This window comes from Chlamydotis macqueenii, chromosome 15 (assembly GCF_036417535.1).
Source record: "Chlamydotis macqueenii isolate bChlMac1 chromosome 15, bChlMac1.mat, whole genome shotgun sequence".
In the NCBI taxonomy this organism is placed as follows: Eukaryota; Metazoa; Chordata; class Aves; order Otidiformes; family Otididae; genus Chlamydotis; species Chlamydotis macqueenii.
Window position 1 is genome coordinate 13027775 of NC_141570.1, and position 25259 is coordinate 13053033.

Here is a 25259-nt window from a genome sequence, read left to right on the forward strand (position 1 = left end):
CTTGTGTTGTTAGTGACGGGCGATTGCCCTCGCGTTTGGGTAAACACAGAAACTCCTTGTGCTGACAACCAGAAGCAGCGAGACGAGGGCTGATACGCGCAGTTTTTACTCCCTGCTGGTCTCATGCCCAGAGAGAAGGTGCCTTTCCTCCAGGATCAGGCTACATCTCCCTACCTGCTCCTGCCAGAGGAGGCAGAAACCCCAAGGTGCCCAAGCTGCATGGACATTTTGAGGCTTTTATGTAGAGGCAAAGGCACCGATATGCTCCAGCTGACCCTCAGCGTGAGACGCAGCTGCTGAGGTGGGACAGGGGCACTCTCACACCTCGAATCAGGGCTCCTGGCTCCTTTGCTGTCTCCCTCTGTGCCCACCCTGGGTACTGTGCGGTTGCGTGCCTCAGTCTCCCCGCTCACAAAATCACTGGTGGTTTTTGCCATGTCAAGCTTTGAGGTCCAGCGACGACAGAGGCAGATCAGCTGGGACGCAGAGCACAGCCCTGCTCTCCGTCCCCGCGTCGCTCAACCCCGGCTGCTCACAGCTGGGCAAGGCCGTGTTTGGAGCTGACGGTGACGTTTATCGGTTCAGCTCCAACAAAGAGGAGGAGGAGTAAAAGCAGAGTGAGCCAGGACCAGCCTGCGAGGGGCCGGTCGGAGCTTGCTGACCACGCTCAGTCCTCCCCTGCCAGCAGCGAGCCCAAAGCATCCGCCTTCAACCTGGCCAAGGCTTGAAGAGGTTTGCGTCTGTTCATTACTCAGCTGGGCCAAAGGTAAATAAAGTTTGGATCAGATTCACCTCACCTTTCGGGATGCCTGGAGGAGCCGCACATGCCTGGCCCTTGGGATGAAGGATGTGGGTTGCGGATCTGCCTCCGAAGCCCCGGGGCTGGGTGCTCCTCTCTCCGTGTGTTTAGGGCCCTTCTGGTCCTGGATCAGTGCACTCCTGAAGCTCACAGCGTCTGCGGGGCTGCTTGAGACCTATTACCAGCCAAAATTAGAAAAATAAGTTGACATGACAAGCACCAGGCCTCTCCATCCGAGCCCCAGCAGGACGGCAGGCAGCTTCAAAAACCATCTCCCAGGGCAACGGGGTCTGACCTTTTGTTTCGCTGTTGTGAGCTCCATCACCAGGATAAACAAACACAGCCTGGCCCTGGGGCTCCTCTTCACCTTTCCAGGACCGTGGCTCTGTCACAACCTGTTTGAGAGCCACCCCCGGAACCCCAGGAGATGCCTGTGTCATGGCAGGGCCCTGGCACAGCCCATGCCCACGCTGGCACTGGGAGCTGCAGGGTTCAAGGACGGGGGCATGGTCTGGCTGCTGGGGCTGGAGGTGGACCAGGGGGAAGAGAGTTTGGGTCCAGTTCAGGCTTTCCCAGAGTTACTTGCAGGCCTTAGTGGTGAACTTTTCCCCCTGGGGCTTTTCCTCCCCTGGGGCAAGGACAGCAGCTCCTGCTCGAGTGTTCACAAGGAAGGTGCAAGCCCTGGGTCTCTGCCAGTCCCCGTGCCCAGGGCACGGCATCGCTTGGCACTGTGCATGCCTCCAGGGAACCGGAGAGAGATCCCGTGGGACCAGCCAATGTCCTTGCTACCCAGTCTCAGCCTTGTGGGAAAAAACCCCAAACCCATCCATTGAGAGCATTTCCCCGCCTGGCTCACGCCCCCGGGGCTGGGTCAGGGGACGCGGATGGCAGGGATGAAGCGGCCGGCGGGCGAGTGTCCGGCTGGCTGGGGCTGGACACGGTCCTGTCATTTCTTTGCAGAGACGGCAGGCGGCTCTGTCTATCCAAACAACCGGGAGGATAATTAGCACTAATTACAAAAAAAATGCAATTTACTATGTGTGTGTGTGTGTGCATGCAGCGGGAAGTGGTGTCCCAGGACTGCACAAGAGCTTTCGGTGGGAAGCTGGAGCATCAGCCTGCGCAGCCACAGGCAGAAAACACCACCTCCAGCCCCAGCAGAGCCCTTGTCCTGGCTGTGCACCCCCGCTGTCCCCAAAGGGCCAGCAGTGCCCAGTTGGGGCACTCAGGGGCTCGGGGACGCTGGGGGATGGTGCAGACTGAAGCTGGGGCTTCCTAAACCCAGGGACACGGAGGAGAGAGCAAGAATTCAACTCCTCTTCAGGCAGCACGGAAACCCCTCCAGGAAGGAAACCTGTAACTGCTCTGGTCCCTAAAATTGCCCTGGCACTGTCCTCTGGCTGGCATGGGCATCCCAGGGTCCCTGCTGCTGGTCAGCTAACCCGTGGAGAAGATTCTCCAGGGTCTGATAAGGGCTGAGCTGATGCCTCAGCTTCTCCCTTCCTCTGTTCCTCCTCCGCAGCCTCCCGCTCTCACGAGGCTCACAAGGATTAGGAAGTTAATCCTCTTTGAGACATCAGGCTTTCACTTGAGCCTGGCTTAGAGGGCCAAAAGCTGTGAAGTACAGTGGGGCATCGGCACTGTGCCAGCCCCTTTCCCAGCCCCTTTCCTGCTGGGAGGAGCCCCGTGGGTGAGCCCCGGCTGACCCTGGTGGCAGCATCCCCATTGAGGGAGGTAGGTTCAGATTGGATATTAGGAAAAATTTTTTTACGCTGAGGGTGGTGGAGCACTGTCCCAGGTTGCCCAGAGAGGTGGTGGATGCCCCATCCCTGGAAACATTCCAGGCCAGGTTGGCCGGGGCTCTGAGCAACCTGATCTGGTTGGAGATGTCCCTGCTCCTGGCAGGGCGTTGGACTGGGTGGGCTTTAGTGCTCCCTTCCCACCCAAACCCTTCTGTGATTCTGTGATTGCTACCCCCTTCCCCACCCACCGCAGGCACCAGCCTGTCCCCGGGGCTGTGGGAGCCGGGCAGTGGTCCCACCAGCCTGGCTCCCTCCATCCCACTCTAGCCTGGCTCCTGCGGCCTCATGTCCTGGCAGGGGATGATGTCCCCAGGCCGTCTGGGAAGCAGGAAAGGGGCAGATGCTTTCTGCAAACACAGCCCCATTCTCATCCCAGTGAGGAGGGGTCCAGGGGCACTGTTGAACATTTCCTCCTTCCTTCTCAAGCCCTGCACCCTCAGCATCTTGCCCCGCACCCCAAGGGCGCAGCAGCGGGAAGCACCCATCCCTGGTGCCATGGCACGACTCCGCCTCTCCTGCATCGCCTGGGTTTGGCACACGCAGCCGCCCTGCGTGCACTCTCCAGGCAGAGGAGTGGGCAGGAGCTGGTTAAACACCGTCCTCAGCTGGGATCTCACCCTGCCGTAGCCCGTGGTGCCCGAGGGAGACCCTCTCCCCTCGGCACCAGCCAGAGCACCGTTCTCACCTGCCCCAGCTCTTTTAAATACTTGAACCCCCAGTGCTTCCTTCCATGGGCCTTTGATCCAGCTCCAAAGCCAGAATGGTTTTATCCCGGGCAAATACCCAGGGAAACGATCCGGTGGGAGACTGCCAGGAGCAGGGAAAGGAAGCAGGGGGAAGACGCAGCAGGGAAATTTTGTAGCTTTTTGTCCTCTTTTTTTCCTCACTTAAAGCTGAGGAGATGGGACAGCTGCTCTTGCGCGCTCGCCTGCTCTGGCTGCATGCCGTGGAGGGATGGAGAACAGAACCGCTGCCCGAGCAGCTCCGGAGCTGCAGTCCTCTGGGAACGCCCTGTGGTTCCCTGCCCCTTGCTGCCTGCTGGGGTTTGAGGGGTTTGTGGCAGTCCTGAACCGCTGCAGTGTCCCAGCAGAGCCAGGGGACAGGCGCCAGGGCACAGCTGGAGGCAGTGATGCCACCACGGTGGCCGTGATGGCGAGGAGCCATCAAACAAACAGCTGGGAGCAGCAGGTCCAAGGTGAGCCGCAGGCCACGCACGGGGTGGTGCCTTCTGGGCTGCCTGAGCTCTGCTGCTCTTCCTCCCACAGAGATGATCCCAGGAGGATGAGGAGGACTTGTGGTTCTTCCCCAAGAGCTGCGGTTGGGGTGAGAGCAGACAGTGGCACAGGGCTGCATCGCTGTTGCGGATCGGGCGCCTGCCAGGTCTCGGCACATCTGTGCTGCTCCCGTGGTGAGCCACCGGCCCCAGGGTGACACTTCTGCCTTGGGGGCAGCCAGCATCCCCCCTTGCTCGCTCCTGCTGCGCGGATGCTTCCAAGCGAAGGGAGGGACAAGGCTGAGAAGAGGACTGAGGAAGAGACAAAGAGAACGGTGTTCCTCCTGGCCCTGCCCTATCTTCTAGGAGCTTCTGAAAATGCCACTGCTCCTTACTCATGGGGAAACTCCCCCGGGCGTGCGGCCATTTGACAGAAAGAAAACCTCGCAAGGTGGACTGGAACAGGCTCCCTGGGACCTGGAGACCCTTTGGGGGCAATTCCTGATTTGTCCTCCCAGCCCGGTATCTCCCTGCCCTTGGCTCACAGTGAGAGTGCACGCCACGCACAGCCCTGCCGCCGCCGTCAAGTGCTGGTTCGTTACCTCCCTCCTGCCCGAGACAGAGCTATTCTGCTCCAGGTTGTCTTTGCAGCTTCACACGTCTGCTCAGAAATCTCCTGGCCGACCTTGGCCCTTCTTTAGCCCGCTTTTGGTAACTTTCCACTGCTCCGAGCTCTTGCCTGCCCGTGCTGGGGTAAGAGAAAACTGGTTGTGCTGGGCAGGAACCACTTCTCGTCCCCGGCTGGTTCCACCTGGTAGCCCAGCGTTACGAGTGAGCGCCCCGCACCCCGGCTCCGCCGCGGTTGGGTTGCGGGACGCCTCGACACGGCCAGCTGGCCCGGACGCAGCAGGCAGGGCACCTCAGCGCCAGCCTTCCCCCTGTCATTTCAGCCATGCTGCTCCATCCCTTGGACGGGAGTTCCCCTGCCAAACTGGGGTGCGGTGGGAGAAGGCAGTGCCCACCGCAGCCCCCGCTGTCCACCACGCAGCCCTGGGGACTGTGCCTCTGCAGCCGCTGGCCCGTTCCAATGTGGGATCCATCCCCAAAATTTGCTGCTGGCCCTTTGCCATCAAGCCAGGGAAACCAGGGGATGCAGCACCCGTGGTGTCCCAGCTCCTTTCCCTGGGTGTCCCAGCTCCTCTCCCTCCGCGTCCCAGCTCTGCTCTCAGCTTCCCTGGGGCCATGTCCTCCTGCCGAGAGCAACAACCTCCCCTTTTACAAGGAACCTTGAAATGTTGTTCCTTCCCCTGCCTGGCCCGAGATAAGCCTTCCCTGAGGGTTTGTTTATTAGGAAACTTCCCCCTCTGAATCCCCCAGCTCTCCGTTACTCCTGAACCCCGAGGAGAAGGAGCAGGAGCAGCTGTACCCACCTGGGGTTAGAAACCCATAAAAGTTGTGCAGCTCCATTGACCAGGCGCTGCTGGCCCCCGAGCTGTGCTGGGGACCTGCTGTGACCCCACGTCCCCCCTGCCCCGGGAGAAGGGGGGCTGCTGGCCTGGGCAGGGCAGGGGAGGGATTTGGCTGGGTCCTCCAGCTAGTGATTGGGACTGGTCTTGGCTTGGCAGGAGGGTGGAGGGGGACATGCAAGGAGGGGGACTGTAGTCAACCATGACCAAGAAAGATGGCTATCGGAGGTGGCTCGCTGTCAGATGCCTTGAGGGTGACCAAACAGCGGTGTAATGGGCCCTGTGCTGGAGTGGGCCGAGGGCCCTGGGGGTGCAGATTGCAGGGCAGATAAGCCACCCTGGTAGTTCAACTGCCATCCATTATTTAAATGCAAAGGTAAATGCTTTCATCTTTTCAACTGGAATGGTGCCACCAGCTCAGCCACCTCCTGAAGGTCCCATCCTGGTGGCCGGAGTCCCTGGGCAGGGGATTGCTCTGGACGGCTGTGGGAGAGCAGGGAGGGGAGGCATCGCCTCCATGGGGGTGCCACCAGCACCCCTGGGGACAAGGGGCAGAGGCTGAGCAGCAGGGTGACACTGGGAACCTGGGACTTGCCCCCACGCTCTCCTCTACCCTTCCTTGCACCAGGACCTGGGTTCCAGTGCCAGGGTCCCGTGGCCCAGCTCATCAAGGGAGCTGGGCTGCCTCTTTCAGAAGGAAAAGGCCATGAGCATGTGCAGGGACGTCTGCAGGAGGATTTAGGACCTCCATGGCTCCTGTGAGGGCGTTTCTCCTCCTGACGACTGCCGTCAGACATAGTGGAGTGCCCCTCTCCCCAGCATGGGACAAGCCAGGGGGGTCCCAGCGCTGATCTGGCAGAAGGAACCAGTCAAAATACACCCATGTGAATACCAACCACGTGCAGCCAGTGTCGACATCTGGCCACATCCCACTGGAGGCTAACCCTGAGCCTCCGAAACCAGGAAGTGCGTGGCTCCATGATGGAGAGCCGTGGTGTGGGACCACTGCATGGTCCAGCTGGAGCAGGCAGAGCTCCCCGGAGAGGAGAACAAAGCAGACACCAGCGACTCCCGCTCAGAGGTTTTCCCTTTAATGGTTTGGTTTTTGTTTTGTACATTCGTCAAACTGTGAACAATAAATACTGTGTCATCGGCCTCCGCCTCCTGCTGGCCCCCCTGGCTTTCTGCAGCAGTGAGGGAGACAGGGAGCGATGTGAGGAGGGCTGCTGGCCCTTGTGTGCAAGCAATATCTCAGCTAGAAAGGGGTGAAGGACAGCACTGCCCGGTGCTCTGGTCTCCTGCTGGAACTCAGGGCTGCTCGTCACAGAGCTCAGCCACCCCTTCGGTGCCTTGGACCTCCAAAGTACCCAAGTGCAGATGGGGATCTGCTAAAAAACCCCAACGTGATGCTTGGAGCTTGGAGGAGATGGGGCTCCAGGGTGAGCAGAGGCACCCCACGTGCCCTGTTGTTCCTCAGAGGAGGTCAAGGTTGAGTGGGCAGGGAAGGGTGTCACGGGGAAAACGGGGCTCCAGCTTCTCGGCTGTGCCCGTGCGCTGGAGGAGGGTCCCGGCATGAAGGATGCACAGAGGAGCTGGCGTGGGAGCAGGGACCCTGAGATGGGGGGACAGGGAGAAGCAGGCATGTGGGACAGCAGCTGCCAGGGCTGTGCGAGTGAGGGAGCTGGGAAGGGAGGTGACAGAGGGGCCCAGGGTGACAGAGGAGCCCAGGGTGACAGGGGGGCCCAGGGTGGCAGAAGAAGCTGGAGAGCAACTGGCAGGCTGCTGGGAGCGGGTGAGGTGCTTGGTGAGGAGGGGGCTGCTGTGCTGAGTGTTGCAGCATCCAAAGATGACAGCGCTGTTCAAACCCGGAAAGAAAGGCCCAGCGCCACCTCCTCTGGGCTCTGGGATCGAGGATCCTGCCCCCAGGCTCTGGGATCTGTTCTGGTGGGGTCTCATGACCTTCACTTGGGCCTTGTGGGGCCAGGGCCATGCTGGGAAGCAGCAGGACATGGCCCATCAGGAACATCTGGAGCTGGCTTAACAGGGCCACGGTGCTGAGCTGAGCATCTATCCTTTTGATTGTCCCCCCCACCCCGCCCCACACTTTTCTCCAGAGAGAAGAAACCAGTAACTCCACAGGCCTGTGTGCCCTAAGCAAAGTCCTTGAGTGAGAAGTAAACCCCTTTGCTGAGGTGGCAGCTTTGTGCAGAGAGCAATCAGGTGAGAAGAGTCAACTCTTCCTCTTGTCCCATCAAAGTACTTGAGAGTGCCAGGTCCCATGTGGGGGCTTGCCTTCTTCAGCTACCCACAGTATGATTGTCCGCCTTGTATCCAGAGAAGAGCCGGTGTCTAAAGCTCCCTTGCTGAAGAGAGGGTGCCTGGCTTTGCTGAGCTGAGGAGGACACATTAACCCTCCCACGGTTGAAGGGAGTCCAAAAAATCCTGGCCCAAGCATGGGAACATCCCAAGCCGGAGCAGATGCTGCTCAGCGGGGTGGCAGGGGACGGGGAGGTGTGACTGCCCTGCGGTGGGTACCAGCCTGCCCAACAGAGGCAGGAGACCCCAGTGGGCACAGGGAGAAGGTGGCCTTTCGGGAAGGCCAGTGCTCGCCCCACGGGTTGGCTCTCCCGTGCTCTGGCTGAAGGGTGGCCGCTCAGCATTGTTCCAGCTTGGGACAGGCTGAGTTTGTCCGTTCACAGTTGGTTTTGGGGTCTTTGCCCCTTGAGCAGCGGAGTTCATCGTCTCACCCGTTTTGCTGTCCCATGTGTCATCATTTGGGGGATTAGGACAAGTGGGCAGGAGCTCGTGGGAGTGGTACTCTGCAGGGACGGGGCCTTCATGAGGAACATGCATCATGTCTGCGGGGGAAGAGGCCACGGCGCAGAGGGAGGGAAGGTCAAAATGGCAAAAGAAGGAGGCAGACGCTGGAGAACTGGTGGGCAGGAACAAGTCCCCATGGCCCAGCAGTCCCCACATGTGGCAAACGCCCTTGGCAGGGGAGCTCAGGACCCGGGTGTGGAGCTGGGGCAAGGTGGCTCCTGTGTCACCTTGTCGTTGTGGCTGAGAGGACATTCTTGTCTCAATGGTGCGGAAAGCACTTGGCCTCGGGTCAGTCCAGCTGGGCATCCAGTCCCTGCTGCGACCCTGAAGCCACTGTGGGGCAAAGCCACCGTGTCCTTGCTCTGTGCAGTCTGTTTTAGCTGGACCCAGGCTTGGCCTGGTAGATACCCTGTCTGTGGTCCCTTCCCTGTCCGCAGATCATGGGAGCTGGGTTGCAGAAGTCCCTGAGCGTCTCTGGTGAGCGGGCTGAACGAGCCTTCTGCTGAAATCTGGGTGCTTTTAGCAGGTTTCTGGTTTTGTCTGCGAGTGACTTCCTGTTCAAAGGGAGCTCCGGGATCAGGGAGCTGAGGCTGTAGAGCACGCAGAGCCCAGGAGCTCCATCCTTGACAGCGGGGCAGGACAGGGACTGCTTTCTTATGCCTTGTGAAGTCAGCGGGGAGAGCTGGCTGGGACCCCATGCCCCGTGGCCCCCGCCAAGCAGTGGTTAAGCTTTTATCCCTGGGGAAGAGGGGGAGCAGAGAGGTGGGACATAGGAAGGTGAAGCATGAGGTGGTCAGTGAGATCCAGGAGCTTTCGAGCAAGGTGGGCTTAGGGGTCGGCATGCAGAGGGCTGTGGACACACACTGCGTCCGTCTCGCTGGGAAGGCTGCAGGACAGGGAGCGTGGCACGGCCCGGCAGCCCAGGGGCCCATCCTCGGTGGTGACTGGCAGCTGAGGGCCCTGGGCGGTGCTGGATCTGCCGTCGGAGCAGAGCAGGACGCTGGAGTCCGCCTCACACTTGGTGGTACGGCTGTAGTAGGGCTCCATCACATGCCGGAGCTCCAGGGGCATGGTGAGCGGCAGGACCTCAGCCTTGATCACAGTGCCCAGGTGGGGCTCAGAGGAGGATGCCCGGAGGCTTTCTGAGCGGCTCATCTTGATCAGCAGGTCGATGGTTTTGTTCTCAGTCTCGAGGAGACAGTTTGGCAGCCCCTCTGTGTCACCAGCCTCCCCGGTGGCCATACATTTCTCAAGGGATCCTTGGTCTTTGCCGTGGAGCTTCTCACTTCCCAGGCTCATGTTGCAGGGCTCCTTCTTGGCCTGCTGGACCTTCTCCAGACCTTCAGAGGATCTCTTCACTGACAGGTCCAGAGGTCCCTCGTGGGATTTGGTGGCTTTCTCCAGGGCCTGGTGAATGTGATAGAGCTCCCTTCGGATTTTGACTAGCTGGTCCCTCAGCTCTTTTTGCCCAGGGGTGTCCTCCTTGGCAAGATCAGACAGTTTCTTTTCCACCTCTTGGTACTCCTCTAAGGTTTTGGACAGGTCCCCAATAAGCACTGTTGTGGTCTCAGAGTCTGTCACAGTGGCAGGAGCCTCTTGGGGTCTGCTCTGCTTGCAGAGGCCATGGTCCAGGCCAGCACCCGCAGAGGGAAGAACTTCAGCGTCATTGCCCCTCTCCAGTTCCTCAGGCCGGCCTGCGAGGAGCTCCGTGTGCCAGTGGTCCAGGACTTTGGGCATGTGGCCAGGGTTCGCTCTTGAACTACTGCAGAGAAGGAATGGGGAGAATCAGTAGGGAAAAAGACAGGACAATCCTCAGGCATATGTCCGAGGTTGGCATTGCTGGATTGAGCTAGGGTTCCACCACTGTCTGCTGCCAGCGTGAGGCCCTTCCAAGAAGGGCTTTGGTCTGAGCATGCAGAGCCCTGGCTGGACCTGCTCCTGGCATCATTCTCCCAGGAAACGGGTGGACTCAAACACACTCTAACACCAGCCAACCATGGGAGAGACAAGTCTAGTTTGGGGAGATGGTGCTGGTGAGTGATCTCACCTCAGCTGGCCAAACCTGGATTCTCCTTCCTGGAGCACTGGAGAAATGGCCATCCCACAGTCCTGAAGGCCCAGCTAGAGGGTACCTCTCCAGCCAGCTGAGAGCAGGGAAGAGGCAGATGGAGACAGAAAACCATGGAGAGCTTCTCCAGAGGAAGGTCCTCCGGGTGCCCAAAGTGGCGGGTTTTACCGTGACATTTTTCTTGGAGCACAGCTGGACTTGCACAACCAGGGGAGGAACTGAAATTTTGTTAAAAGGAGCTGTGCACATTTCTAGCCCCAGGTAAAAGGAAAGGTTTGGAAATGTGACCCTCCCTCTGGGCTCTGAAACCAGAAGGCAAATCAAAGGGATGCAAATGTGTGTGCTTAAAAATAGGCTGTGGTTGTTCCAGCCACCGTGGGATACCCAAGAGGAGACCCCCGGTGCCTCGGGAGCGCAGGCCCACAGCACAGACACCACATGGCTTCTGGCTCTGTATAAACCGGGCGAAAGCGAGGGGCAGCAAGTGGTGACACGGCCCTTGGACGCACCTGAAGGCTACTCAGGTCCTTCGTTCCTGGAGGGTGGAAGGCCCTGCTCTGGGTGGGCGCTGGCCGTCTGGGGGTATGGACCACTAGCCTGGAGCGAGCTCAGCCCTTGGAGACTCATCTCATGGTTTAGAGACGAACGAGTGGATCCGGGAGACGATGGGGTGTGAAGAGGATGTGTAGGGCCAGCCTGATGTGAGGAAGAGGCAGAGAGATCAAAGGCACCTTACCTGCTCTGGTAGCTGAGTTTTCCAGGCACTAGCATTTCAGGTCCCATCAGATCCAGCCCGTTGGCAGTGAACTTCCTCTTCAGGGAGTTGCCTGGAGTGCTGCTGGTCTCCAGACAGGTCACCACTGGCAGCTCCATCTTCCGGATGCTGCTGGAGGCAAAAGCGCCGTCCTTCATCCCCACCATGTTTTGGTAGATGTCAGTGGCTGGCTTTTTGCGTAGGTTGTTGAGGCCCAAAGCGGGATTGCTCTCCTTCTCTTGGGGCAGCCATTTCTCCTCTTCCTCCTGCCCCAGCATGGCCGGGTGGCTGAGCTCAGGGGCTGGCTCCTCTCGAACCCCTTTGGACCAAGGAAAATTTGTCTTCAGAACCGGTACCTTCAGCAGCCCCGGTTTGGTTGGCTCGCTGGGGGGCTTGGCTTGGGGTGGCGTGGGCATGACGGAGCCCACCAGCTGCTGGGCTTCTGGCTTGCTGGAGGACATTTTGCTTTCAGCGGAGCCGAAGGTGTGCTCGAAGAGCAAGGGGTAGTAGAAGCGGGGGAGGAAGGCTGAGCGCTCGGGGCTCTGCAGAGGCTGGAAGTGGGAGGCGTGCGGGTGCATCAGCTGGGCTGTGGAGGCCAGGAAGGGCAGCTGAGCCAAGTGTGGGTGTGTCGTAGCACTGTTGGCCATGGTGGGGCTCAGGTAGGAGAAGAGGCTGGGGTTTAGCGGGTAGTTAATACCCAGCAGCGAGAGGTTGAGGCCCTGAGGTTCGTGGTAGTCACTGTAGGCTGGAGGGGGGTAACATGGGATGATGTTGCTGTCGGTACAAGGTGGGGAGACCTCAGGTGTGTTCCTCCTTTGCCCATTTGCTACCAGCTTCCACTGCTCCATAAGGATCCCGCTGCTGGCCAGGCATTTCTTTGGCACTTTGCAATGCTTTGGCTTGGCATTTAGGTCTGGGGAGGCCATTTCCCTGCTCTTCATCACATGGTTCTTGAGGGAGAAGACGTCTGTGATGATGAAGTCGGGCTCCACTTCCTTGCAAGGCTTATCCCTCTTGTTCTTAAAACCAAATACCAAAGTGTTCACTTCTGGTTCAGCTGGGTCACCATGGCAACCTGCTTCTTCGTTCTTCTCTTTCTTCTCCCCCGCATTCATCTCCCTCAACAGGCCAGCAACATCCTCTTCCTCGTCTTGGAATGGGCCAACTTCTTCACCAGCCCCTTCTGCAGGCAGGATCTCCACCCCTGACATTGGCTTGTCCTCGTGGCTGTCCCTGCCAGAGGCCTGCTTGGTCCTCACCGACCCTCCCGACGTGGCCGGGGAGTCGCAAGTCTCCTGCTCGTCCCGCCGCCCGCGCAGGCGGGAGGTCTCCGTCGCGTGAAGGAGCCGCAGCTCCGGGTGGAGCAGATTGCCCTTCTTGTAGGGCCAGTCGGACTCGATGAGGAGGGAGAGGGAGTTCTTGCAGAGGCTGTACTTCATGTGGTTGTAGAGGTGGGACTTCTCCATGCAGGTGAAGGGGCACTGGAAGCATTTGTAGTTGTACGGCTTGCCCCATGGCCTCGGGATATAGTGAGGCTTTTTCGGCTTCCTCTCCTTGTGCTTGTAGACCGAGCTCAGCTTGCAGCCCGTGTCATCCTTGGACATGGTGGCGGGTGCCTGGAGATGGCTCCGTGTGGGAACGGAGGGGCACTGCGTGTGAACCTTCCTGCACCTCTCCAGGAACTGCGGTGTGCCCTGGAAGGAGGACAGCATGGGGCTTGAGACCTGTGCCTGTGGCTCCCTGGGGAGACTCTGCTCCGTGGACACCTCCTGGCCCTGCGGAGCAGAGCTGCCGGGACCTCGGTCTGGAGCTCCCGGATTTGGGATTTAAACCCAGGCCATTGATGGGATTTTTGCCCAAACCCTGTTGGTGTGCCTGTACATGCTGGTCCCAGTATGAACCCTCTCCTGTTAAACCACCCCAGAGGAAAAGGAAAACTAAAGGCGTTGGAGCTAAACCACCTCCGGCTGACACCGGAGCGCCCAGGTGACCTGCCCGCCTGGACGGAGCCTTCCTGGGGCAGCCCCAGCCCAGCCTGGGGGCGATTCCCCTGCCGAGAGCAGGGTATGGGGGAAGAAACCCGCCCGCAGCCCCCGATGCTGTGCTGGGCATGGACCCGCACGGCTTTGCTGTCTCCTGGGTGCCAACCGAGATGCGCCAAAGCTCATGCACCAACGCTGGGAATCTGGCTTGGAAAACCAGTTCAAGGCTAAAACACAGTTCCCCGCTTCCAGGGGTCTTCCCTGGGATTGAAACGGCTGGGAAAGGGCCCCGCAGTGCCTCAGTGTGGGGCTGGCCCTCATGTGCTTCCCACCACCACCTCCCTGGGGACCTGACGCCAACGCACATGCGCGTCACCCCTCCGGACACCGATTTGCCTTGGAGGGACTTGCCAGCGTCTTCCCCATTAGATCAAAAACGTGCACGTCTCCTGGGAAAGGCAGCAAATTTGAGGGCTCATTCTGCATGGTTGGGGCTCATTTTTCAGGGCCTAATCTACCCCGGGGCTCTACCCCAGGAGACCCTGCAGCCGGGCTGGCGTGAGGACGTGCAGCCTGGGAAGGAGAAGGGGCAGCAGCATCTCCAGGTGGTTGCAGACGTGGCAGCCAGTGCTCTTCGGGGAAACAATCTGCTCCCATTGGAGCAGGACAGGCAGGGAAAGGGCTTGCATGACAGCGTCACCACCCCGGGAGGCAGGTGGCTGTGTGGCCTTGCGATGCTTCCCGCGTCCTGGGATGGCTCCCCTTGCTCAGTCTGCATCCTCGGGGCTGGCTGCTCACCCCCCAGTGCCATGGCCCTGTGCTTCCTCCCCTGAGCATCCTGCTCCAGGGACGCGTCGCTGCTCCAGCCGCAGCCTGCAACACCATGTGCCCTGCAGAGGTGGTGGCCCTGGGGACAGTCCCACCAGCCCTGTGCCCAGGCGGTGGCTGTGCTGGGTGGAAGGATGCTCTGTGCTCTGCCACCCGCCCTCCTCATCATCAGCACCAAGTGGCATCACCTTCCCCTGGGAGCGTGGTGAGAGATTTTGGGAATGAACTGCTTAGGACCCTTTCCACCTTTTTCCTGAGGTTTGCCATCAGCCAGCAGAAAGCATCTCCTCCCTCCATGGGGACAGGGAACAAGCCATGCTGTGGTGGCGCAGGAGCTCAGGCAGGGTTTGGGTACAGCCCTCTGTGTGCCTGCGGGCTGGCTGAGCTGGAAGCCGACCCTGCCTCTGAGATCTGGTCTGGCAGAAAATAGGGAAAAGCATCCCCTTGTAACGAACCTGCATCCCCTGGGATTGTGGGGGGAGCTTCAGGGGTGCAGAGCTGACCTGTGGCAGCCGGGACTGGTTTCTCCCATCGCAGCGGGATGCGCAGGCAGAGCTCGGGGCCTCCTGCCTGCGGGTTCACCGTGGCGAGCGGCAGCCTGACCACCTGCCCGGAGGGACGCGCTTGTCCTTGAGCCCTCGGTCCCTTCCTGCGTGCGTCACGCCTGTGAGCCCTACTGTGACGCTCGGGGAAGCAGAAGGGATGCAGCAGCGGCCATGTGAGATGAGATCCCTCTGAGCATCGCTCCCTGGGCTGCCCTGAGCATCCCGGACGCTGTGGTGCCCCGGTCCCCTGCCCCATCTCCGCGTACGCCCACCCTGCTAGAGAGCAAGAGCGGCCGAGCGGGGAGCCGGGCACCTCGGCCCCGCTGCGATGCGCGTCGCCTATTTGCAGGTCAGTTGAACAAACATTTGCTGTTTATATGCCAGAGGCAGATTAAATCTTTGCTGGGAGACTGGAACTGGTTGTTCCATTCCTGCACACCTGATCCTCCTCCTCCAACGCTGCTGCGAAAGCCATTCCCCTCCTGGGCCCGGCGATGCGGGGACGGCAGGGAGCCCAGAAAGAAATGGCGAGGGAGGAAAAAAGGAAAGACTAAGGAAAAACCAAGAGGAGAGGCGGGGAAAGCGCTTGGTGTGTGAGCCAGGCAGGCTGTGGTGGAGCGCAGGCGTCCCCAGAGCCGGATCGGGCCCTGCGGTGCCGGGAGCCAGGCGTTGCGGCTCCTGGTTGCTGAGCAGTTCCCGCACCAGCAGATCTTCGTGGTCTGCTGGGTCTCTCTCTGCCACAACGCATTATTTCCAGTGGGCTGGCAGCTGCGGCGGCCGGGGCCGCGCCCGGGGGCAGCCGCAGCAGGGACCGCGCACCTGTGCCTGGGAATTGCCGCATCCCCTCTCTCCTCCCCGGGACCGCCGAGGGGAGCGGGGCACGGTCAGATGGAGGGAGCGGAGCGGCAAGAGGAGGAGAAAGAGAGGGAGAGACAAAGGGAATGGAGAAGGGAGAGGTGCCCAGGAAAGAGATCTGCACTCCCCGGTGCTCCGGTACCTAAAATAAATCCCAGCCTGAGCTCCAGGCCCAGGGATGCAGGGAAGTGCATCCAGCCATCAGGGCAGCTGAACAGCATCACATCAAATGTCCATCTAGCTCGTGTCTCCAATAATGGTCAAAAGAAGATGCCCAGGATGTGCGGCAACCACCTATGGTGCTGCTCCAATTCTCCGGAACCCTTGGCCATCACAGCGCATCCCTACAGCAGCCCAGGTGCGGCTGCGTGCAGTGAGAGCTGTGGAAATGTCCAGCTTCCAAAGCACCCAGCAGCGGGGAGCTCCCGGCGCACCGCCCAGAGCTCCTTCCTTCCAAGTTGGCCCCCATAAGATCTTTTGGTGTGCCTCAACTCTTTGGCTGGAGGAGGCAGCACCACGGTTCCTGCCCACCCTCCCTGCCGCATGGTTCACCATCACACCCCTGCTTCACCACTTCCTCTCCAGGCCGAAGCTGGACATAGGGCCAAACCCTTCCAGACCCAGACCTCTTCCCTGTCCCTGAGCCTCCTCCCGGCCTGCAGCCGCCGTTGGCAGGCGAGGGCTCAGCCGGCGGGTTTCCTCTGTCCGTACGAACCAGCCCTGCAGCCCTCTCCACCTTCACCCACCGCTCAGGGGAGGGGGGGACTGCTGCTGAAGTGCAGCAGTCAGGTCTTCTGCAGCATGTGTGTCCGTTGGAAAAGCTCTGAATTCATCCTGATCTGCTTTTGCAGACCCCCAAGAGCTTCTGTGGCTGGAACAAAGACTCCATCTCTCAAACTGATGTCCTCCCTTCTTTGCCGCTGTCCCCCGAGTCCTCCAACACCGCGTGTAGGCTGCCAGGGAGCCACAACGCTCCCAGGGAAATTGGCTTCCCTCAGCCTTTCCCAGCTGGCCATAGGACACAGCATGGAGGAAGGGGCTCAAGAAAGGTGCTGGAGTTCTTCTCCACCTGGTGATGCCGGGATGAACCTCCAGCCTTCCACCTCGTCCTGCAGCTGCACCTCCCGTGGTCTCTCTGTGCTGGTCCTACCCTGCACAGGTGGGAACCCATTTGCAGTCCCCGTTTGCAGAGCGACAATGCTTCCCTGCACCTACGTCCACCCAGCTGCTTCCTTCGGGGCTGTCCAGCTCCTTCACGCTCCCGGGGCTCAGCATCACGCCAACCTGTGTGGTCCTGGCGTTGCCGTTGGTCGGCCACACTTGCCGTCCTGGGGGTCTCGCTGCCCCAGTGGGTGTGCTACCCAGAAATGGAGGAGGGAGGGGTGGCTTTTCTGTGGGGTCCCACCCTGACCCCACAAACCCTCCCTTTTCCTGCCGTTACCCGAATCCTCTCGTTCTGGTGCTTCCCGTGGGGTTTTATCCCTTTTTCGCCAGCGCCAAGGCTGGAGCGGCCGGACAGGCGTGGCGGGGAGGGGAGCGGGTGGTAGCGGGGAGCCACCGGTCGATGCAAACCACTTTCCCTCCGCTACACGCGTTTGCCGCAGGGGCTGCTTGGCTATTAGCAGATATCGGGTCTTTTTGTTTTCATAGCCCGGGGTTGTGTGATCCGAGCTTTTAAGTGTTTATCAGGGGCTGGGATGAGGGCAATTTGCCATGGCACAGTGGCAGGCACTAAGCGAGAGGAGGGAGGCCTGGGTGGTGGGGTCTGGGAGGTCTGCGCCTCCCGAACCTCACCCCATACAGTGGCTGTGTGCTGAACTGCTCCTGAACTGGTTGGAGTTGGAAGGGACCTTCAAAGGTCATCCAGTCCAAACCCCCTGCCAGGAGCAGGGACATCTCCAACCAGATCAGGTTGCTCAGAGCCTCATCCAGCCTGGCCTTGAACGTTTCCAGGGATGGGGCTTCCACCATCATTCTGGACAACCTGTTCCAGTGTTCTACAACTCGCATTGTAAAAATTTTTTTCCTAATATCCAATCTGAATCTGCCTCCCTCTATTTTAAAACCATCACCCCTCGTCCTGTCACACCAGGCCCTGCTGAAGAGTCTCTCCCCACCTTTCCCACCAGCCCCCTTTAGGCATTGGGAGGCCACTCTAAGGTCTCCCCGGAGCCTCCTCTTCTCCAGGCTGAACAGTTACATCCTGCAGCTCAGCATGGCTCTGCCATCTGGAGGGTTCTTCATCACTAGTCACACCTCTCCATGTGTGAGGTCACGAAACCATGTGCTTCACATCCCAGGGGCAAGCCAAAGCCACAGCTGTGGTCTAAAAATCTGATGGCATTTGGGTTCTCAACCTTTCATTTTCCAGCATTTGGAGGGATCTGGAGTTTCTGGTTGGGAAAGCGCACTTTTCCTTCACGGACAGCTTTTGGTCTTGCAGGCCCAAAGGCAGTCTGTAGCTTTCGCATACACCGTGAAGTGACAGTGTGAGCACTGCTCCCTTTCGCAGCGAAAGGTCTTCCCTAATTTTGGGTCAAAATCTTCTCCCTTCTGTGCACTTGTTCCAGAGGTGTTTCTGTGGCTCTGATCTCTCCTGAGCTCCTCTGCCTCTGGCCTCCATCCCCCAAAAGCAGCTGTCTGCCCCTGAATCTCAATTCCCCTGAAGACTCCCTGGGGCAACCCCAACATCCTATGAAAAGCACGCATGGTGGCAAGCATTCAACTGAGTGACAATGCGTTGGAGTCATTGTCTTCTGCCGGTGGCACACACAACACAACTCACAGGCCTTGAGAGATGAGATCAGGCTGCCACAGCCTCCAGGCTACTCTGCAGAGATGCGAGGGTCCTCCGCCGCGAAAGGCTTTCCTCCCACAGCCTTTCCTGCTGCAAGCCCTTCAGGGGAAGAGTCAAGTCCTGGTGAGAAGATGTAAGACTGTCTCTCCTCATTATGTCAACCACCTGCACAAGCTTGTGCCTGGGCCCTGCTACAGGAGTTTCCTACGTCTTCCTCCGCCTCCAGTTCTACCGGCTAATGGAGCCCCAGGAGACCACGGGCTCCCAGCCGTGGAGTCAGTGGCTTGATGGCAAAGAGACCTCCAAAGCTGTGAAGACACCATCAGCCTCCAAATGAAAATGTGCGGCTGGATGGAGGGGAAAGTGGCTGTGTGCAAGCCAGGAGGTCAGCAGCACAGCTGGCACCCAGAGGTAGGCAGAGGAGATGGTGCCCAAGGCTGGCATGGTGAGCAGGGGAAGAGAACTGGGGAGGCTTGAGGAGTGCATGCAGCTGGAATAGGAAGGTATGGTCCAGCTCTCCTACGCAGTAAAGTTTGTATCAGGCCTGTGTAGGGCTCCTGGAGGTCCAAATGGCATCACAGGACATGGTTTCGTAGGCATGGTGGTGTTAGGTTGATGGTTGGACTTGATGATCTTGGAGGTCTTCTCCATCCTTAAGATTCTATGATTCTTTCCTGTTCCCAGGGGCTGGAAGGGTGCTTGATAGTTGTCTTTGTGCTGAACGTGATAAGATGCCTGTGAAAAATTTCCATAACTTCTTCCAGTTTCTACGACCTCTGAAGTTTCTTTCCCCACTTACAGGTTTCTCCTTCTCTTGCTTGTCTGACAGCCCAGGATGGCGTCCCACAGCCTGTGACCACAGCGTGGGTCTCCAGGTAGGGTATGGACACAATGTACTCTGACACCCACCCCGCAAAGCAATGAGCTCTGTCGCACGGTGGGGTACATTTTGTAACCCCTTGTCCCATCAGAAGGCTCCATGACTTTCCCAAACCTCTGCAGTCCAGTTCCTCACCACCAAATTTGGAAATGTTCTCCTCCTTTTTGCTTTCCATTTATCCTTGGACAGTTCACGCTCCATAAATGCACTGGGAATGGGAGTGATAAGAAGGGAAGGAGATCACAGAATCACAGAGGGTTTGGGTGGGAAGGGAGCATTAAAGGCCACGCAGTCCAACCCCTCTGCAAAGAGCAGGGACATCTCCAACCAGATCAGGTTGCTCAGAGCCCCGGCCAATCTGGCCTGGAATGTTTCCAGGGATGGGGCCTCCACCGCCTCTCTGGGCAATCAGAGATCTCCTCTCTGCTTTTCTATTGCTGGTCCAGCAGACCTCAGCTCCTGTTTGTTGGATACCTGGAGTACCAGGGGCACTTAGTGAACAATCCAGACCGAATGGAATTGTTATGTTTGTGAGCAGCAGGCCTCAACGACATCACTGAAGCCGCTGTGAGAAAGTACTGAAGCTGCCTGTAAGAAAGTACTGAAGCCACCTGTGAGAAAATAATGAGGCCGCCTGTGAGAAAGTAATGAAGCTTCCTGTGAGAAAGTAAACGAAGCAACCTTGAGAAGAAGGAAAACAGCTGGCATACGTGACTGGGGGCTGAACGTGAAGCAGGGTGCAGGTGGAGAGAGCCGTGCGCGTGAAGATAGAGACTTAACGAATCATATTTTAGCTAGGAGCGTGTGCATGATATAGTTAACCAATTAGTAGAGAGCTTGCGCATGATACGGAATTAGAAGGGCTATATTAACCGGGATGTATCAACAATAAATCGGCATTTGCTTGATCATATTGCTCGTCAGCAGTGTCCGTGACTTCCGCGTCAGCACCTGTTAGGTCTCCTAAGACATCCCAGAGGTGGCCAGAGGTTCCCCTCTTGATAGAACCTTTCTCACACCCTTGGTTCTTTCCCACAACGTTCCTGCTGTGCTTGTACCAGCTCCTCAGGTGTCCTGCTCCGTCAAATTGGTCTCCATCTTGCAAGCAGAAAATTCACTTATTCCAGTTCAAATCCATCCAATTTCCTTTGAGGATGGGGGCAGAGAGCCTTCATTCCTCCTGTGGCTGCCCACCACCTCCCTCACAATCTGACTCTCTTCTGTAGGTGTCCATTGCTGTATCCTCACTTACCTCATTGCCTCTGCTACAAGGGAGGATGTCCTCACATGGACATCGCAAAGGACTTCCCCCATCCTTCCCCACCCATGGCTTCATGTCCCCATTCCATGCTTCCTACTTTCTTCAGGGTCTTTCCCATCCTCTGCTCCCTTGGTTCAGCTCCCAGTGGACAACGTTCTGGCTCTGCTCATGTGATGGATGTGGCTCCTTTCCTGCAAAGCTGTTTTTTAGCCAGTTGGCCCTGGGTGTGTCCTGCCTCACGGGGTCACTCCATCCCAGATGCAGGACTTCGCACTTCCCTTCGCTGAGTTCCGTTCCAGCCAGGAGCTGCACTTTGCTTTCCTCAACCCAACCAGCTGACTGTGGCAGTCCAGCCAGTGTTTGACCCACCTTGTCCTTCTGTCTCTGATTTGGCCCTGAGAATGCTACAGACCATCTCAGGAGACCTGCAGATAGACAACATCCCTTTCTCTCCCCTCGTCCAGGCAGCCAGTCGTCTCCTCGCAGGAGGCAGTCACGCTGCTCCGGCACACTTTGTTCCTCTTACATTCCCCCGGCACCTTCTCATCGTTCATCAGGCTGGAAAGGACTTAGAGGAGGACTTGCTTCACCGCCTTCCCAGACCTGAGATGGGGCTGGCCCACCCTGGGCGCTCCCTGTCAGGTCTGGGCCATCGCATCCCCGCGGAGACCTCCACGCGCCTCAGCGGAGCGCGGGATGGAGCAAGCGGTGCTCGGGGGGGGTTGCCTGCCTGTCCCACAGCTGCCCCTCTCAGGACTTTCTGAGGTGGGTCAGCATCCCCGGGGGCTTTCCTGTCCCAAGTTAGAGGACAGCAAGGTCCAAGGTGGGGCAGTGATTTCAGCCACCCCTAGGAAAGGGAGGCTGCTGCTCCCACACCGCAGTGGCACGGGATGCTGCTGCAGCGGCGGTAACTTTTCCACTCCCAGTAGCGCACCGGAGCAGCCCCGTGTCCCCCGTGGCATCCCTAACCCCGTGGGTTCACAGAGCCAGGTGGGACACCGGCTGCTGCCCCTGTTTTACATCCCTGCTGCCCCCTGCCAGCTCCCAGTGCTGGCTCCAGCCAGCAATTTTAGGCTGCAGCCGGCAAGGGAAACGTTTAAATCGCGGCAAGGTCTGACCAGCCACCGAGGAACTGCCGCCTGCAGAGGACTGGAGATGCTGGAGGTAAAAGCTGGTCAACTAAACTGGGGGGGATGTTGATGCGGCGATGCGGCAGCAGTGCGTGCAGTACGGACTGCGGCGCCGGTGCGGTGTGGTGACCGCGTCTGTTATATCCAACCCATCATAAACCCCGTTCCAGACCGGCCCCAGTTGGGAGCCTCCCCTGCTTCTCCCTCCCCAGCCTTAGGTGAGCGCAGGCGGCTCCACCGGCCAAAGGAAAACCGAAAGGGGAGCGGTTTGCTGGTGGCTGGGAGAGCCTGGGAACGGCGAGGGAAACCGCAGAGCGGGAGCGATGGTTGGGAGTGACTCCGGCAAAGGCGCGGGAGTTGAACCAGCCAGAAGCCCTCTTGCACGGAGGGATTTTTTTTTTTAATGCAGATCAGGGTGACACTGACCTTACTCCCTGCGTTTCCAAGTCCTTCCCCCCACAAAAAAAAAGGGCAGAGCGGCTCAGCCCCTGACCCCACACCACGGGCTGCGGTGCGGGGACTGGAGGGATGTCACTGAGATGCCGAGCGGGCAGGTAGCACTTGGCCACAGGGTGACCCCAGCCAGGTCTGTACTGGCCAGGGAATGACCAGGAGGAGCGACAACGGCCTGCGGCAGAGCCACCGGGACCGTGCACGCCAGTGTTATTAGCTGGAGCATGAAGCGGGGAAGGCAGCTCGTTACCCGGTGCGGTGCCGCGGGACCCTGCGAACGGCTGTGCAGCCGCATTTCTGCAAGTCCCGAGCTGCCCGGCACCGCGTGTCAGCGGCACTGGGAATATCAGGAGCAGCCACTGTGACAGTCCGCAAGATGCCCGTGAAGGAAGGACGGTGACCTTCTGCCTCCCCCCCTTCACACCTGGCTGCCCCCCAAACTGCCTCTGGGTCAGGCAGGGCTCTGAAATGCCTGGGGGGCTCCACGAAAGGGTGAGAAGACCCAAGGGGGTGGGGGGCTGACACATCCACAACCTCCCATCCCGGATTTTCGCAGCCAAGTCCTCGCTGGGGAGCGGGACGGGGCGAGAGCGGGGTGACCCCATGTGGGCAGCACCTGGCAGATGCCCCCAGCCTCTCCCCTTCCCGATCCCAGGGATGGACACCACCACGATGCACATCTGGACCTGACTGACCTGATTTCCCTGCCCTTTTTTTTTTTTTCAGGGACCCTGAGTGCTGTGAGCTGTTCCTTGTTACAAGACCTCTTGATTTGATTGCCAAAATTACTGTACACAGAGCTCTCTGGTGCGAAGAACTGTATTCCCTGTTGATACCATTCAGCATTTCAGTAGCTAACCTCCAACAATTCAGCAGCCCCGTTTAGTTTTCACTTCCATGAAGAAGGATTTAGGGGAAAAAAAACATGGATAATATGGATAATATTGTCTTGCTGCTAAATGTCACCCCCTCCATTTCAATTTCTTTTTCACAATTGCAAATATTCATCACGTCTACGAGCCTGCAGAAAACCGTTGCTCTTCTTGATTTTTATACAAGCACGGAGAGGTAAATACGTTGAAATTAATCTGCGCTCCATGCCCATCCGGGCCAGTTCCCCGACGCATTGCTTCATTTTTCAGCGGGAAGAGAAGTCAGACCTCTGCCACCCGGGGAAACCATCCAAAATCTGCCAGGAACTTTCAATTGTCAGAGAGCGAATTCCTGGGAAGGCCGTTGGCTGTGTCATGAGGAGGGGAGCCCAAGCAGAAAGGCCCCATATGACCCCCCCCGGCACTGAGCGCCGTTCGTAAGAACGAGTTACGGGGTTTGCGGAGGGACCGGTGCGTTGGAGCAAAGAGCATCGCTTGGAAATGACCGCATCCCTGCACCCGGCCGTTTCCCTGCCCATTCCCCGCAGTTTGCACGTCCCCTGTCTGGGTACCGGCTCCTGACCCCCGGCTGAGCCCCTGACTGCGGCACTGGGATTTCTGTGGGATGACTGGGCTATTTTTGGGGAGAGAGCGCGAAACCAAAGGGAGAAGGCAACTTTGCACGGGGGGAACGTTTCCCCCTCCAGCTCCTCGTTGGGTTTTTGTCCCCCTCGGCCGCCCCCAGCGCCTTCCCCTCCCTGCCCGCCCCATCCAGCCCCCAAAACAGATTGAAATGCCAGGACTTACAGCTCGGCCCCTGTCCCGTCCCAGTTGGGTCCCTGTTCGAGGCTGGGAGGCTGCAGGGAGGCTGGAGGAGCAGGGCGAGGGCTGTGTCCCCCCGCGACTGGGACTCAGCGTCCCCAAACCCGGCCGAGGCGGGGGGCAGGTGGCTGCCAAAGCTGCTCCTGAGCATTTGCAGGAAACGTCAAACGTCAAACGGGAACAGAAGCGCCAACCCGGGAGTCCTCCCCCCCTTCATCGTCCCTCCCCACCCTCTTGCTTGGTCTCGTTCGTCCCGATTTGCCCGGCGGGTTTCTGGTTGATTTGCCATGTCCCTGGCAGGGCTTCGACCGGGGAGGGGAGCGGGTCGGGGGGAGCCGGCCGTGGGGAGAGGGGCAGGCCCAGGGGAGCCTGGCTCGCCAAAAGCGGTTCAGACCCAGAAAAAGCTTTACCGCGCGCAGACGGAGCAGGCCGGGGGCGAAACCGGCTGGGCTGGGGGAGAACGCACTGGCCAGAGGCTGGGTCGGGGCCGGCCGCCTGTGTGGCTTGGGGCCGGCTCCGTGCTCCAGCCCTGTGCCCCTGGTTGGGGGGCAGAGGTAGGACGGGGAGGTTAGACCTGAAAATCCCCCTCCCAGCCTCCGCTTTCCCTATTGACGCGTGGCAGGCAGGATGCCAGCCTGGTTTTCTCCGGCATTAATCATTTACCCGCTCCAGCCGCCACCCCTGCCCTGACAGCGCTTGCACCACGTCTCCAGTGCCAGATGCCCCCCGCCTGGGATGTCCCCGCCATTGACCCCACCACACGCCCACCCTGGGATCCCTGCGTGGGACTGAGCACCGTCACCCATGGAGAGAAGCACCCTGTGGGGGTGATTCAGACCGTGGGTGCCCCCCTTCTCCCGTTGCAGGCCCCTTTCTCCTACAATAGGGAGCCCCAGACCACCCAGTTTGGGTGTTTGGCACCCCCCGAGTGTTGGCCCTGGCCAGGACCGGGGACAGCTGTAGCCTCGGGAGCCCCTTGCAAGATGCTGGATCCGGCCCAGACATCTGCATTGGGCTGACCCTGCATTTAATACAATTCCTTAAAATTGGACCCTCCCAAAACTGCCTGGTGCTCTGGCCTGTCTCTTTGGGGCCCAGCCAGGGCACCCCACGTCCCCCCTCACTGCTGACCCACCCGGTGGCCTGGCTGCGTCCTCGGTTGTGTGTTTTGCAGGGCTCTGGTGCCAACGCCACAGCACAGGGAGCCCAGGCCCGCTCTGGTGCCCCCCTCCCGGGCTCTGCAACCCCCCCAGTGGCATCTGAGGGGCCCTGGCTTCGCTCTTGTCCCCGAGCTGTGGCGGGGACGCGGGCCTTCCCGGGCGCGTCGCAGGCAGCCGGCCCCAATCTGCCGTGGCGCAGGGCCACCTGTGTTGGCTGTGCCCGTGCCATCTGCCGGGGGGGGAGGCCGGGGGGAGCCGGCTGCCGTCCCCCCGCCCGGGTCAGCGAGCAGGGGGACAGCTGGGGGGAGCACGGCTGACTCGCTCCGTCCCAGGGTGCTGGCACCGCCGCTCACAGCGGGAGGAAGAGGAGGGGATGGGGGCAGAGGGGCCCATGTCTTAGGGGTCTCTCGGATCCGGATGCTGTGCCTATGGCCGGGGGCACGGGGGTCCCAACCCCTCCTGCCTGGGATTATCCCGGGGCTGGCACAGGGGTGTCCCAAGGGGAGCAGCCCCGGCCGCAATCCCCTCTTCTCTCCCTGATCAGCTCTGGGAGCATCCTGAAAGCTCTTGGCCATGGCTGCGCATCCGGCACCGCACAGCCACCGGAGCCGGGCACCGGTGGTTCACTCCCGAAATCCCCACTGTGGCCATCGCTGTCTTGCTCGCAGGGGATGTTGTCCTCTGATGAGACAACAATGGAGCCTGCCCTGCGCCTTCCTACAGGTAGCCGGAAAGTTTTATTCGTCACCGGC

General features: G+C 59.5%; 1 protein-coding gene across 1 annotated transcript; it reads right to left on the reverse strand.

Annotated features, from left to right (window-relative positions):
- Window positions 1-8928: 8928 nt before the first annotated feature.
- Window positions 8929-23543, reverse strand: PRR35 (proline rich 35). Its single transcript, XM_086759470.1, has 4 exons — window positions 23333-23543; window positions 14061-14067; window positions 10905-12604; window positions 8929-9862 (listed from the first exon to the last, which is right to left on the reverse strand). The coding sequence occupies exons 3-4, from the start codon at window positions 12524-12526 to the stop codon at window positions 8929-8931; spliced, it is 2556 nt and encodes an 851-aa protein (XP_086615596.1). The 5' UTR covers window positions 12527-12604; window positions 14061-14067; window positions 23333-23543.
- Between the last annotated feature and the right edge of the window lie 1716 nt (window positions 23544-25259).